The following is a 12,873-nucleotide window of genomic DNA, read 5'->3' on the forward strand; positions in this document are numbered from 1 at the left end:
TTAGAGTCTCTCGCTCCATCTTCATCTAATGTCACTAAACCAGTGTCTAAAGTACATGTGATGAAGAAGAGGAGGATGAGACAGTGAATGATCATGTTTTACTGTCTTTAGCAGGTGAATAAAGAACAAAAGATGCTCTGATCCACAAAACATGGGGGTGAAGACCAGAGTGGGTGAAGTTAATTTCCTTCTAAACATGTAAAAGTGGATTAAATACAGTAAGAAAAGAGAGGCAGGATGAGGAGGAGAGAAGCTAAAGAGAGTTAATAATAATCAGCCTAAAGTGAGAGGAGCACCTGTGGTGACTCACAGTGTGGGATTAAAGCCTCTAATCTCGCCTGACGTCGACAAACCCGAGTCACACAAAAACCTGGTCTTCAATGTGAAAACACACACTTTTAAAAATGTCACAAAGTCAAGGGAAAAAAAACCTCAATAAAAAGTCGATTTATTCTCAAAATAGAATCTTTCTATATCAAAGTGACAATGATACATATTTACAATCCCGTAGAAATTTCCATATACACACATTTACACTCGTCTATGTACAATAATTATTATATAAATACAACTTTTATTTACACACGCTGATGCAACCCGTATATGACACAGTATCATTATTATCATTATCATTATTGTTGTTAATAATAAGGCATTTTATTGAACTGTGTGTGTGAGTTTAAGACACAGCGGTTTTTCTTATACAGTAAGAAGACGATGACGTCACGTACATACAGTATATACCATAATGTATATATAATAAATGTATGTGTGGATGTGTTTGCGTTTAATCTTTAATCTCAGATTAAGACGCCACCTCTGGGCTCATTGTTCTGCTGCTGCTGCTGCTGGGAGTTCTCATTATTTAAAAAGAAGCCATTAGGGCTTTCATTAATGAGCTAATTACAACACGCTGACGCACAATGGAGACACAATTAGTCACACACTCCCTCCCTCTCTCTTTATCCTCTCCCCCCACAGCGACAGATGAGTGAGCTCTGACTTCCCAAACTGATTTTTTTGCAACAAAAAAACAGGTGACAGGTTTTTTTCAATTGAAAAATAATGAGAATAAACAACGATGACACTTGTGTCACTGTGTTTATGTTGTTTTAAATGAAATAATCCACTGAATTTGCCCCCAGGAGACAAATAAAGTTGTTTTTAATTTAACTGAAATGAATTAAAAAAGGACTTTAGGGCACAAACTTTAACGTTTACACTTTTGAAACCAGTCACATGTTCTTTTTTTGTTAAAATTCACTTTTATTGTGTTATTTCTTATTTATAACTTTAATTAAAACGTATTTGTTATATATTATTTTAATAATAATTATTATTATCAGGGCAGTGCTCATGTGACCAAAGGTGGCAGTTGTTGTTGTTTTGACTCAAATTAAATAATTTAACAAACAAAAACAATAAAAACACTCTTTCATGTAAAGGGAGAGTCTGTGAAGTATCGTGATGAAACCTAAATGGAATATTTTCTTCAATCGCACAATAAGAGGTTATACACTGTACAAACACATCACATGTCATTGTTTTGGACTTTCACTCAGTTTACCTATATCGCGATAATTATCAATATTTTTTATGTCATAACCTCGTTCCAGTCCAAAATAAAGACATTTACCGATGGGAAAACATAGAAATCCTCAATTATTATTAATAAATAACTTCCCATTTTTGTGGCTTGTATTTTTCTAAACTGCTTTACTTCACAGACTCTCCTTTCAGATGAGAATCAGTCGTTTTGAGAATCAGTCGTTTTGTTGTTGTTTTTGAACAAAACCATTTTTTCCCCAGAGCAGCCAAAACAAAACCAACTTCGTTCCTTCAACACAAATAAAGAGCTGATATTCGCTGGTTCAGTTACTCAGGACTCACATAATCTGCAGGATTATTAATCTGCAGGATTATTTCCAGCCTATTTCTAGAGTAAAAAAAACCACAACAACGTCAAAAGCGCGCATTTTACGCACAGATTTTCCATCGTTAAGGACTAAAACAAAAGTGATTCTCCGTGAAGTTTTGTAAAGTTTTGCGTGGAAACACATTCCCCCGCACGTGAAGTCTCTGAGGGTCAAACCCGCGACAGAGGCATCTGTTTGGGGCAGGACACGGAGCTCGCGGTGCCGGACCTCCACGTCAGTCCCGTGCTCACGTCGCTGTACATGGAGCCCGCGGACGCTTTGCTGCCCCAGCAGCAGCGCGTGCAGAACGTCCTCCACGACTCCACGGTCTTCCCGGACCAGATCCACGCGCCCGACGTGATCCCCACCAGCAGACACATGAAGTACTTGAGCATGAACACGGCGTAGTCCGGTTTCAGTCTGTCCGTGTCCGCGCTGCCCCCTCCGCTGCTGCTGCACGTGCAGCTGTGCGTAATTTCCCACGTCTGCTGGTTGTGCTGCTCGTAAAAGTAACACGCCACGATGACCGTGGCCGGCACCGTGTACAGCACCGTGAAAACCCCGATCCGGATCATGAGCCGCTCCAGTTTGTCGGTCTTAGTGCCTCCTTGTTTGATGACGCTCCTGATCCTGAAGAGAGAAACGAACCCGGCGAGCAGGAACATGGTCCCGATGAACAGGTAGATCACCAGCGGCGCCAGCACGAACCCACGCAGGTTGTCCAGATTCTGGTTCCCTACGTAGCAGATCCCAGCCACGGAGTCCCCGTCCACGGAGCTGAGAGCCAGCACCGCTATAGACTTCATGCTGGGGATGAGCCACGCGGCCAGGTGGAAATACTGCGCGTAACTGGCGATGGCCTCGTTCCCCCACTTCATCCCCGCGGCCAGGAACCAGGTGAGCGACAGGATCACCCACCAGATGGAGCTGGCCATGCCGAAGAAGTAGATGAGCAGGAAGACGATGGTGCAGAGCGCGGGACCCGTGGTCTCGTAGTGGATGTGCTCCGCGCCGTTCTCCCGGTTACACGCGACCTCTTCGTGTCCCGCGATCAAGCGGACGATATAGCCCACGGACACGAACATGTAGCAGACGGAGAGGAAGATGATGGGCCGCTCCGGGTACTTGAACCTTTCCATGTCGATGAGGAAAGTCGCCACGGTCGCGAACGTGGAGATGAAGCAGAGGATGGACCAGAGTCCGATCCAGAAGGCGGTGAACGTGCGCTCCTCCTGCGTGAAGTAAGGGTTGTGGCACGGCATGGCACAGTTCAGGATCTGGCCCGTCTTGACGCGGTTGTGCAGCGGGTGGTTATCGCCGGTCACCGGCACCATGGGCGCGCGGCAGAAGCACCCGGGCTCGCACTGAGGCTGAGAGGACGCCGGCTTGTGTTTGCCCGGGACGCCGCCGCGCGCGTAGCCGCTCTTCTTCCGCGGGTTGAACGGCTTCAGCGGGCGGTTCGTGGGCTTCACCACCACAGGAGACGCGGTCGTGGTCTGGCTGCGGTTATAGTCCATGCACAGCGTGTCCTGGTCGCCCTGCTCGGGCAGCAGGTCGCACCTCATGCGGTCCGGCCACGGGAAGCCGTACTGGCGCATGAGCGGCGCGCAACCCGCTTTGGCGCGCTCGCACACGCTCCTGCACGGCGGCAGCGGCTTCTTGTAATCCTCCAGGCAGATCGGTGTGTACATGCTGCACAGGAAGAAGCGCAGGTCCGGGGAGCACTTGATCTCCACCAGCGGCCAGAACTGGTGCACCTCCAGCCCGGCCTCGTCCTGCGTGTCGTGGTTGAACTGGTTGGGCATGTACGTGTGGTTGTAGCCGATGCCTTTGCACAGAGGCACCGAGATCTCCTGGCACTGCAGCTCCTTTGCGGCGGCGCAGCGCAGCAGCGGCAGCAGCAGCGGGAGCAGAGCGCACCAGCCCGGGATGCTCCGCTCCATGGTCGCGGTATTTGCGCAACAGAGATGCGGTTTTAATCCAGTGACGCTGCTGGAACCATAGTCCCGAAAAAAAACAAGACTGTCTGTCTGTCAGTCTGACACACACTCTCTGTCTCTGTGTGAGTGTGTGTGTGTGTGAGAGAGTGTGTGTGAAAACTCCTCGGGCAGTGGGTGTGTTGGGTTTTATACAGGGACAGCCAGGACACTCCCCCCCCTCCCGCGGGGGGAGGGAAGAAGCAGAGTAAAACGTCAATCCACGACTCTTTCTATAGGTGTTTGTTTAAAATGTTCACCCTGGAGGAAGGGTTACAATCACACACACACACACACACACGCGCGCGCACACGCACACCTAGGGAGGGAGGGTGTGTGTGTGTGAAGGACAATAGAGACATTAGCAGTGAATGTAATTAGCGCCGCAGACAATGAAGAGTAAACTGTCAGTAAATCACTTTGTATATTTGCCCCACATTAACAGATTAACTGCTTTTAACTAATATTGTCTCGTTTTTATTGACCTCGAAAGCTTGTTTAGATTCAAACTATGAATAAAGTTATTTATATAGGTTTATTTAACCCTCTTCAATCACACACATTAATTTATTAGTTTATTGTATTGTATAAAGATATGTAATTGTTTGTTTGACAGACAGTGTTTGTTTTGTGTGTTTAAATGTGATTTACGTCATTAAACAAATCTTTGCTGAAAAAAAAAACAAAAACTCAGAAGTTACTTTTTTTTAGTTTATTTAGTTTTTCCACCTAAAACTTAAACAAAATGAAATTTTTCTGCATGTGTTGCTCGTGCGAAGTTAAAAACCTGGTCACAATGTGTCTTTATTGTGTGTGTGTGTGTGTGTGTGGGGGGGGTTAAAGGTCACGTCGTTACCCATGTCACTCACATCTCTAATGTCTCGCCTGACTTTTCCGTTGACCTGTGATTTTCCGGCTCCGTCGCGGTGAATTATTTTAAACACATCGATGAATCATTTATGTTTGAACTGTAAACGTTTGTGATTCATGAAAAACAGAAGAACAGCGACTTTACGCCGCTCATCATTCCGTTTTTCTCTCTAATCTGACAGCGTGTGAATATGTGTGTGAGGAATGAGGGAGAATCTTTTTCACGTCGCAGCTGTTGTTCTCACTATTTCACGTTGTTTTCCATGAATTCAAAGTTCCTCCTCAACATGAACGTGGCGCTCTGTACCTGGAGTCTCAAATATCGCGATATTTCACTGTATCGATCCCCCCCCGCCCTACACTGCAAAACCTTGATTTTCATAAAAATGGGGGGGAAATGTTTGTATTTTTTTTCCAGTTTTTCCCCCAGAAAAATAATGTCTTTAAATTTTAAATATTGCAGCTCACTTTTAGCTTTAAATAGCAGTAAAATGAGTCAAATTCACACATTGGTGTTGGAGTTTCTGGTCTCGTTTTCCTGGTTTTAAGGAACATTAGAGTCTGAAGTGACGTCTTTTAGGTATTTAAGCCAATGTAAAAGGCATTGTTTTATTGTTTTTTTTTTTTTTGGAACCTACCACCGCTGAGCAGGATGACGTGTCCTCTATTAGGCAAAGGTCATATAGTTGATGCTCAATCAGGAGGAGAAACACACAGGTTTTTTGACCGTGAATAAATTGTTTTGACTTTGATTAAATGGAATTGTTTAGCCCTCCTCACATGTGGCAGAGGGTTTGTGGTTTCCTGTCCACGTTTCAGGGACAGCTCCGACACCTCGGTCTCTTTTCCGATCCCCGGGTCTCGCTGCGTTCTTCATGTTCTTCTCCAGCTCCGTGGGCCGTGAGTCTGTGCCGACACCCAGGAAAAACGGCTCGTCTGCCTCCCAATCGGAAGCCAAAAGCTCCCACAGGCGGCTGCAGCGCGAGGGTAAAGTTTACATGGAAGGAATAAATGCTTTAAATTTGGAACTTTGCAGGAACCACTGAGGCAAAAAAGACACGACAGCCAAGATCTAGATGCTTTTTTAAAATCAATATAAGAATATTTTGTATTACTAGGACAGGTTTTGCAGTTTAACTTGACTTGACTGGAGTGTGTGTGTGTGTGTGTGTGTGTGGTAGAGTTTAATGTGGTCTTGTTAGCTCACAGCAGGAGGTCGTCTTAGGCCAAAGGTAAAGGAGGAGGAGGAACTGTTTTTCTTAACGCTGTTGCCAATGTTTCACTGGGAGCATGCTGAGCCGGAGATTACTGCCACACACACACACACACACACACACACACACTGTCCGTGTGTGTGTCTAACATGGGCAGATCCATCATTGTGATAGCACTAATTAAAGTCATTCACACGTCTTATTGGATTCGCCGGCTTCAGATGGAGCTGAGCTCAGTTTGGCAGACGTGTTTGCACGTTTTTATCACAGCTAATTAACTCCTGATTACTAATGTGTGTTTGCTAAAGGACGCCCGTGTGAGCTGGGTGTGGGAGTGAATTGTGTTTCTCTCTGAATCGATTTGAAAAACAAATGAATGAAAAGTAAAGTTGTAAAATGAAGCGCACGTCCTGACTTTGGCTCGCGGTCTTTGACGTAAATGGAGATGGAAAGTCGTCGCGTTCCTCACTGAGAAGTTTTACGACCTCACAAACGCCAAGAATACACTGCCGTGTTTTATTTTCCTGCTGTTAAAGTTACAACTTTCTTTGGCTTCGACACAGAAACCTGCGTTTGTATTATATATTTTCCCCTTTGTCGCAGTCGAGTGTTGTTTTATTTAATAAATAAAGTCACAAATTGAACCCAGACGACACAAGAAAAGTAACTTTTGCAGCAGTTTGGTCTCTTTTTCTTAATCTTTTTCCTCGTTGTTGTTTTAAAACAATTTTCCATGAACACGTCATCGTTTCAGTGCCACACACAGGTGGAGCCAGGGATTTAACCCCCAACCTTCAAGTTGAAAGACGACTCCTAAAACTTAAAAAGTAAATTTTTAGAAAATGATTGAATGAAGTACAGTAAATGTCTTATATTTTAAGTATAATTTTACTTATATTTTAAAAAACGACTTTAACTTCTACCAGTCATTTTCTGGTAACATAATTAGTTAATTTAAGGGTTTAGTGTGTGTATGAAGACGTTTCTCAACACAATGAAAACTAATTCGCTCTGAGTTCTTGTAAATTTGCTAAAGAGACGCTTGTTCAATTGTTTTTAGTTGAGTTCGCTGAGTGAATTATATAAAAGGTGAGAGGACTGAAAGTTTCTCTGAAGAACAAATAGAAATAAAGATCTGTGTCTGTGTGAATAAAAACCTAAAAAACAGAATCCTGACTCTCTCACACATTCCCATGGAAGAACCCTGTTTTTTGGGGCCTGATCCAGATTCCTCACACTGAGCTGTGAACCACAGGTGAAGGCTTTAGGAAAAAGAACAGGTGTCTCCTCCTCCTCCTCCTCCTCCTCCTCCTCCTCCTCCTCCTCCTGAGGGTGAGGAGAAAGAAAGAAAGAATGAATGAAGGAGTAACGTGAGGATCGGTCGCTGCACTGATTGCTGTCTATCAGAGTGGAACCCGTATTGATTAACACGGCTGATAGACTCCGTGGCCCCAGCCACCAACTGTCGACTACGCCTCCCGCCGTCTGTGCTGCAGCAGTGATAGTGGCTCTAGAGTTACACACACACACACACACACACACACACACACACACACGCACACACACACACACACACACAGCACGGCCCCCTGCATACCAACTTTAAAACAGGAGGGAAATGGAATTACTGCATCTGTTTAGAAGTCACTTTCCAGCATTCTCTGCACTGCCCACCCAACATCTCCTCTCTCCCCCCCTGCACCTCTGACTCTCCCAGGACTCTCAATGTTCATGATGGCAGAGAGAGGGGCGAGGAGGAGGAGGAGGAGGAGGAGGAGGAGGAGGAGCAGGGTTTCTCACAGAGTCACTGAGGCATGCTGGGAAACTCTGAAATGTTTGTCTCCTCATGGGAAGTCTGGCCGCGCGACATTCTCAAACTCAACTGTCCTTCATGAAAATATACCTATTCCGTTACGTTTATTAGCATTAATAAGAATAAACATGTCCGTAAACACGTCTCACGTTCATCCTGTTACTATTATGTGGAAATATAACCGTTCTCATGTCAGCGCTACGTCCACAAATCCTATACTTGACACTGTGGACACTCCACAGTGCATACTGTTTATGCTCTGTTTACACTGTCAAACGTTGTATATACTACTCTATTTTTATGGTTTTTAATGTTAAATTCTCTTGTTTGTGATGTTAATAATGCATATTCATGTATTTATGACCATTTTAACACAGTTCATTTACATTTTGTGGGCCTAAAAATCACATGTTTGTTCAAACAACTTGTTTTTTGGATATAAACTCTCTTGTAAATGATTTCATATCGCAAATGAATTCATTTTTATAGACTTGATCTTGTATGGACGTGAGGGGAAATCCTTAAATTCTTAAATCATGGACTAACATGTTGAAATGTAAATTAAAAGTCCACTTTTCGTCGCACAAACACGATCAATTGTTGTTTTCTGATGTTGTAAATGAAGTAGCTAAAGTAGAAAGTAGCTTTTCCACATTAACTGCCCGCTAACTGACGGCTAACTGACGGCTAACTGTTTCCAAGTAACATTTGAATGAAGAAGAAATGAAAAAGCTCAGTTTTAACCTCAAATATCTCTGGTGCATTTAAGTAGAAATGAAACAACAAACTCTTTAGACACTTTAGACACACACTATTTCAAGTGTCTCATTCCACCAATCAACCAAATAACTAATCAACTCATTTTGTCTTTGTGTTTCTTCATTTGAAAAAAAGGTGAGATCACATTTCCTCAGATTTTCATTTACTTACTTATTTTATGTTGAGGTGTGTGTGTGTGTGTGTGTTTAAAACATGTAACAAAGACTAAATAACAGAACAAATTTGATTTGATTCATAACATGAGAGTTTCTTGCATTTCAAGTCTTTATTCGAGGAAAACTGTGACTGTCTGCTCATGTGTGTCTGTTCTTCTGCTCCTGGTCGACGATGGATGGAGAATTCCTTCTTCTCCTCCCCTCCTTCCTTCCTTCCTTCCTTCCTCCCTTCCCTCCCTCCCTTCTGCCTTCCACAGGTTAGGTTAGATTCCTCCACAGTTTGCCGTGCGTTTGTTTTAAAAAGCCCTACGACTAATTAGTCTGATGTGATGTGAGGCTTAAGGCAGTCACCCTTAACAAACACACACACACACACACACACTCTGTGTGTGTATTGTGTTGCTTCACCTTCCTTCCGCTCATTAACCAGAGCAAACAGTGACACTAAAACTCTCCCATTCAATCATCAATCTTCAGTCTTTGCGTGTGCAGGATCACGACTGTCACGACTGAAACTAAAACAAACAAAAACAAACAACAACAAGAGGCTGAAAATCAGCTTCACTAACGTAGTGAGTTTGACCTCTGCAGTGAACACACACACACACACACACACAGACACACACTGGGCAGCACTTATCTGCACCCTGGAGCAATGAGGGAGGGAGTGAGTGCCTTGCTCAGGGGCATCACAGCTCTTGACCTGTCTCAGAATATGAACCAGCAACCCTCCCTCTGGATATATAAAGTGAACGCAGTCATGAGGAGGAGTGCAGCAGTTCCCTGACCTCACTTCTGAATCCACAAAACCTTTCGACAACTTTATGTCAGTACGTAGGGTACAAATCGCCAAAATGGACGCCCAAATTCAAAATGGCTGACTTCCTGTTGCGTTGAGGTTCCTTTTTTTTTATTTGTCTTGGTCTCAAACATCTTCCCACCAAGTTTTGGGGAAATTCAGTGGCACTCAAGTCTGCCTCTGTTTTCACCTTAGGGGGCGCTACAGAGTCCATGAGCAACACACAGGTCCAGCAACTATATATCGCATATTTTCACCAGACCTGACCTCCATGCCAAGTTTCAACAGTTTTTATTCACGTTAATCCTCAAAAGCCCCAGAGCCAGAGATATAATAATAATCTGAAGGAAACGATAGGCTCCTCCCACAAATTCCTGCCAGGAGCTATTTCGGCCCCTGAAAATGATATTTTATTGTCATTAATCCAGTGAAAAGGGTTGAAAAATCAACATTTAGAAGTCGAACACAGACATGAAGACAGACAGTTACATGATAGTTAGTTTTCCATTGAAATGAACTGTAAATTTAAATTCTGCTTCATGTCACCTGGAAGTTAGTTTCATTGTAATAAGCAGCACATGGTTCAAAAGTCACCACAGAAGAAGAAGAACAAGAAGAAGAAGAAGAAGAAGAAGAAGAACAACAACAACAACAACAAGGCTCAACTGACTGACATAAATGAAAAACAGCTTCTTTTATTGGAGTCATTTTGTTTCTTTACCTCCTTCATGTGTAAAAAGTGTCAAAATTCACGATATTTCAAGATAATCTTCAAATCATCAAATTTTAAAACCCACCCGTGTGCGCGTGTGTGTGTGTGTGCGTGCGCGCGTGTAGAAGTGAATCTGTCACATTATCTCCAATCATTTTCTTTTTTTAGTTTTACATGAAAGCAGCTGCGTTGACCTGACCATGTGTCCCGTCTGCCACGCCCTCCATAATCCCACCATACTGGGGTTTAAATTTGGAGTCACTCCTCACACTGACTGAGACTATTATGGTCTGTCCCTGTAAATTACCACTTGTTCCCCTCGGCGTCATTAAAACACCCGTGCAGCGACAGGAGGCCTGTTCTTAAACAGCTATAATACTTCTGTTCACAATCAGCCATGATGAAGACGACGTTCTCCTCTAGTCCTGGATCTGGTTCTGCACGGACCTGAGGATTCAGTTTAGAGGCTGAGGGGACTTTTCTTACGAGCTGCTCTCACCTCACAGGAGCCTGATGGAAGAAACAGCAGCAGACGTGACCACGATGAAAGTGAAGAGTGTTTCATTTAGAGGACTACACTGACCATGATGCTTCACTGTGACACTGAACTCAGACCTAAACACTGCCTGTGTGTTAACCTCTTCAGATTATTATATATCTATATATATGCAACTTTCCGCTCATTTTTGAGGGAGTTAACTCCAGAGCCCCAGGACTCTATAGCGCCCCCAGTTGTCGGGTCATGGTGAGACAAAAGTCCTCGGATTGGGACGAAATTCGGGCTTACCCCAAAGTTTCTTGAGGATTTTTTGTGAATATTTGACGTGAGAGAAAGTGGCCAAAATTGTTTGTTTTTGTGTGTATCTGTGTCATTACCTCGACTCCGGATCAAATGCGATTACGGCATTACTCAATGTTTTTGATAATGACTAGCGGTGCATCTGCCTTTCCAGAGAGCTGACGTGCCATTAACCTCACTTCCAGGTAACTGGCCAATAACAAGACAGTCTGTGTTCTGAGGGTGTGGTTTTGGTCTGAAACAGCGTAGCTGATGATAGCTTCAGTGATGAGACATTTACATCGGCTGGTTTGTAGCGACTAGGACGTTTTTGACCATAAAACGACTTCATGTTTGTGAGTACACTTCCATATCTCACATACAAGTGAGATAGCACCATGCTATGGCCTCTTTAAATGCAAACATTTGGATTTTTTTTCTATCACGTCGCGCATAGTTATTCCGATTGTAACCAAACTTAATGTACTTGTTGCTCTCATGATTCCAAGCTAATTTCTAATGTACTTCCATATTATTAGCTCCGCCCACCCAGAAGTCCACCATTTGGGAAAAACAAAAATGGCAACTCATTTGAACTAACTTGTCCTCGCACGTTTGAGCTAGCCGTGCCAAACTCAGTCCATATGTTCTCGAGTTAATGATTAGAATCATTAAAGCATTTTCTCTATGTCAAAAGGCGTGGCCTCAACACTCCGACAAAGTTGATGTTAAAATGGCAGGAAAACTACTTTAAAATGAAAAATGTAACATAAACAGAACTACAGGGAGTTTCTCACAGTCATCGGATATGACGAGGGCAGACCTAGTTCTTTATTATGATTTTGTTTTGAATCTTATTTATAATATAACAGAACATCTGTGTTTGTTGACAAGACTTCTGTAATCCTGAGGACAAATAAAGCTTTTTAATTTAAATGAGCGGCAATCAGAGGTGACGCAACGTCAGACTGACGGACCACGAGAGTCACGTGTCATTTTAAACACGTAAACTACAGTTTCAGCAACATGTGATCAGTCAAAGTAGAATTAGTTTTCTTTACAGGTGAAATGTGGCTCCATGCCAAAACCAATATCACACAATTTTCACAACTCACTCACACAAAATATTTTTGCAGCTTCTTGCAAACACCCAGTTACACATTTTCCCGGTTTTTAACGTTAACATTACAAAACATTAAACTAAACAAAATGTACAAATATGGAAATACATTCAAATAATTATGAAAAGATTGCGTTGATTTTCCAAAATAAACAAATAGAATGTTTCACTATGAAACAGGAGTAAGAAATGTTCCAAAGCAAAGTAAAACTGAACAACAAGAACTGAAGCTTCTCAATATCTGATCAAATCTGTAAAACAGCCAAAGAGATTTTCAGGAAAAAGTATCTAATAAATTAAAAAAAAAGCAAAGCTCAGAAAGAAAATAAATGTCATAAATTCAGAAACACAGAGCCAAGAAAAAAATGAAAGAAAATGAGAAAGAATTATCTTCAAGGAAACAGCCAAAACTAAACTTTAATCAGAAAACCAGAACAAGCACAAACTATATTTAGGACAAAATATCTCATAAATTCAGAAAATACAAAGTGCTTTCTTTTTCACATAAATATAAAACACTTCTGTGTGTTTCTGTGTGACTTTAAAACATTTAGTGAAGTCATTTCTGTGAGCTCATGTGTGACAAATGTCTCCTGTCTGCAGTGTGAACGCGTCTGATCCGGATTCATCTCAAACAAAACCAGAAGAATCTTAAAGAAACTTCTCAACAGTTTTCATAAAGATTAACTTCCCACGATAAGCATCTCTGCTTCTGACGGAGCGGTTTCCCCCTCGTCTTA

At 42.8% G+C, this 12,873-nt stretch overlaps 1 protein-coding gene across 1 annotated transcript; it reads right to left on the reverse strand.

The window, feature by feature from the left end:
* Positions 1–432: 432 nt before the first annotated feature.
* Positions 433–4,003, reverse strand: LOC131468602 (frizzled-8-like). The gene has a single exon (XM_058643051.1). The coding sequence runs from the start codon at positions 3,857–3,859 to the stop codon at positions 2,087–2,089; it is 1,773 nt and encodes a 590-aa protein (XP_058499034.1). The 5' UTR covers positions 3,860–4,003; the 3' UTR covers positions 433–2,086.
* Positions 4,004–12,873: the final 8,870 nt, after the last annotated feature.

This window comes from Solea solea, chromosome 1 (assembly GCF_958295425.1).
Source record: "Solea solea chromosome 1, fSolSol10.1, whole genome shotgun sequence".
Lineage (NCBI taxonomy): Eukaryota > Metazoa > Chordata > Actinopteri > Pleuronectiformes > Soleidae > Solea > Solea solea.

Bases quoted from the DNA above. Each gene is read 5' to 3' on its own strand.
- LOC131468602 (XM_058643051.1), bottom strand. From the start codon at position 3,859: ATGGAGCGGAGCATCCCGGGCTGGTGCGCTCTGCTCCCGCTGCTGCTG.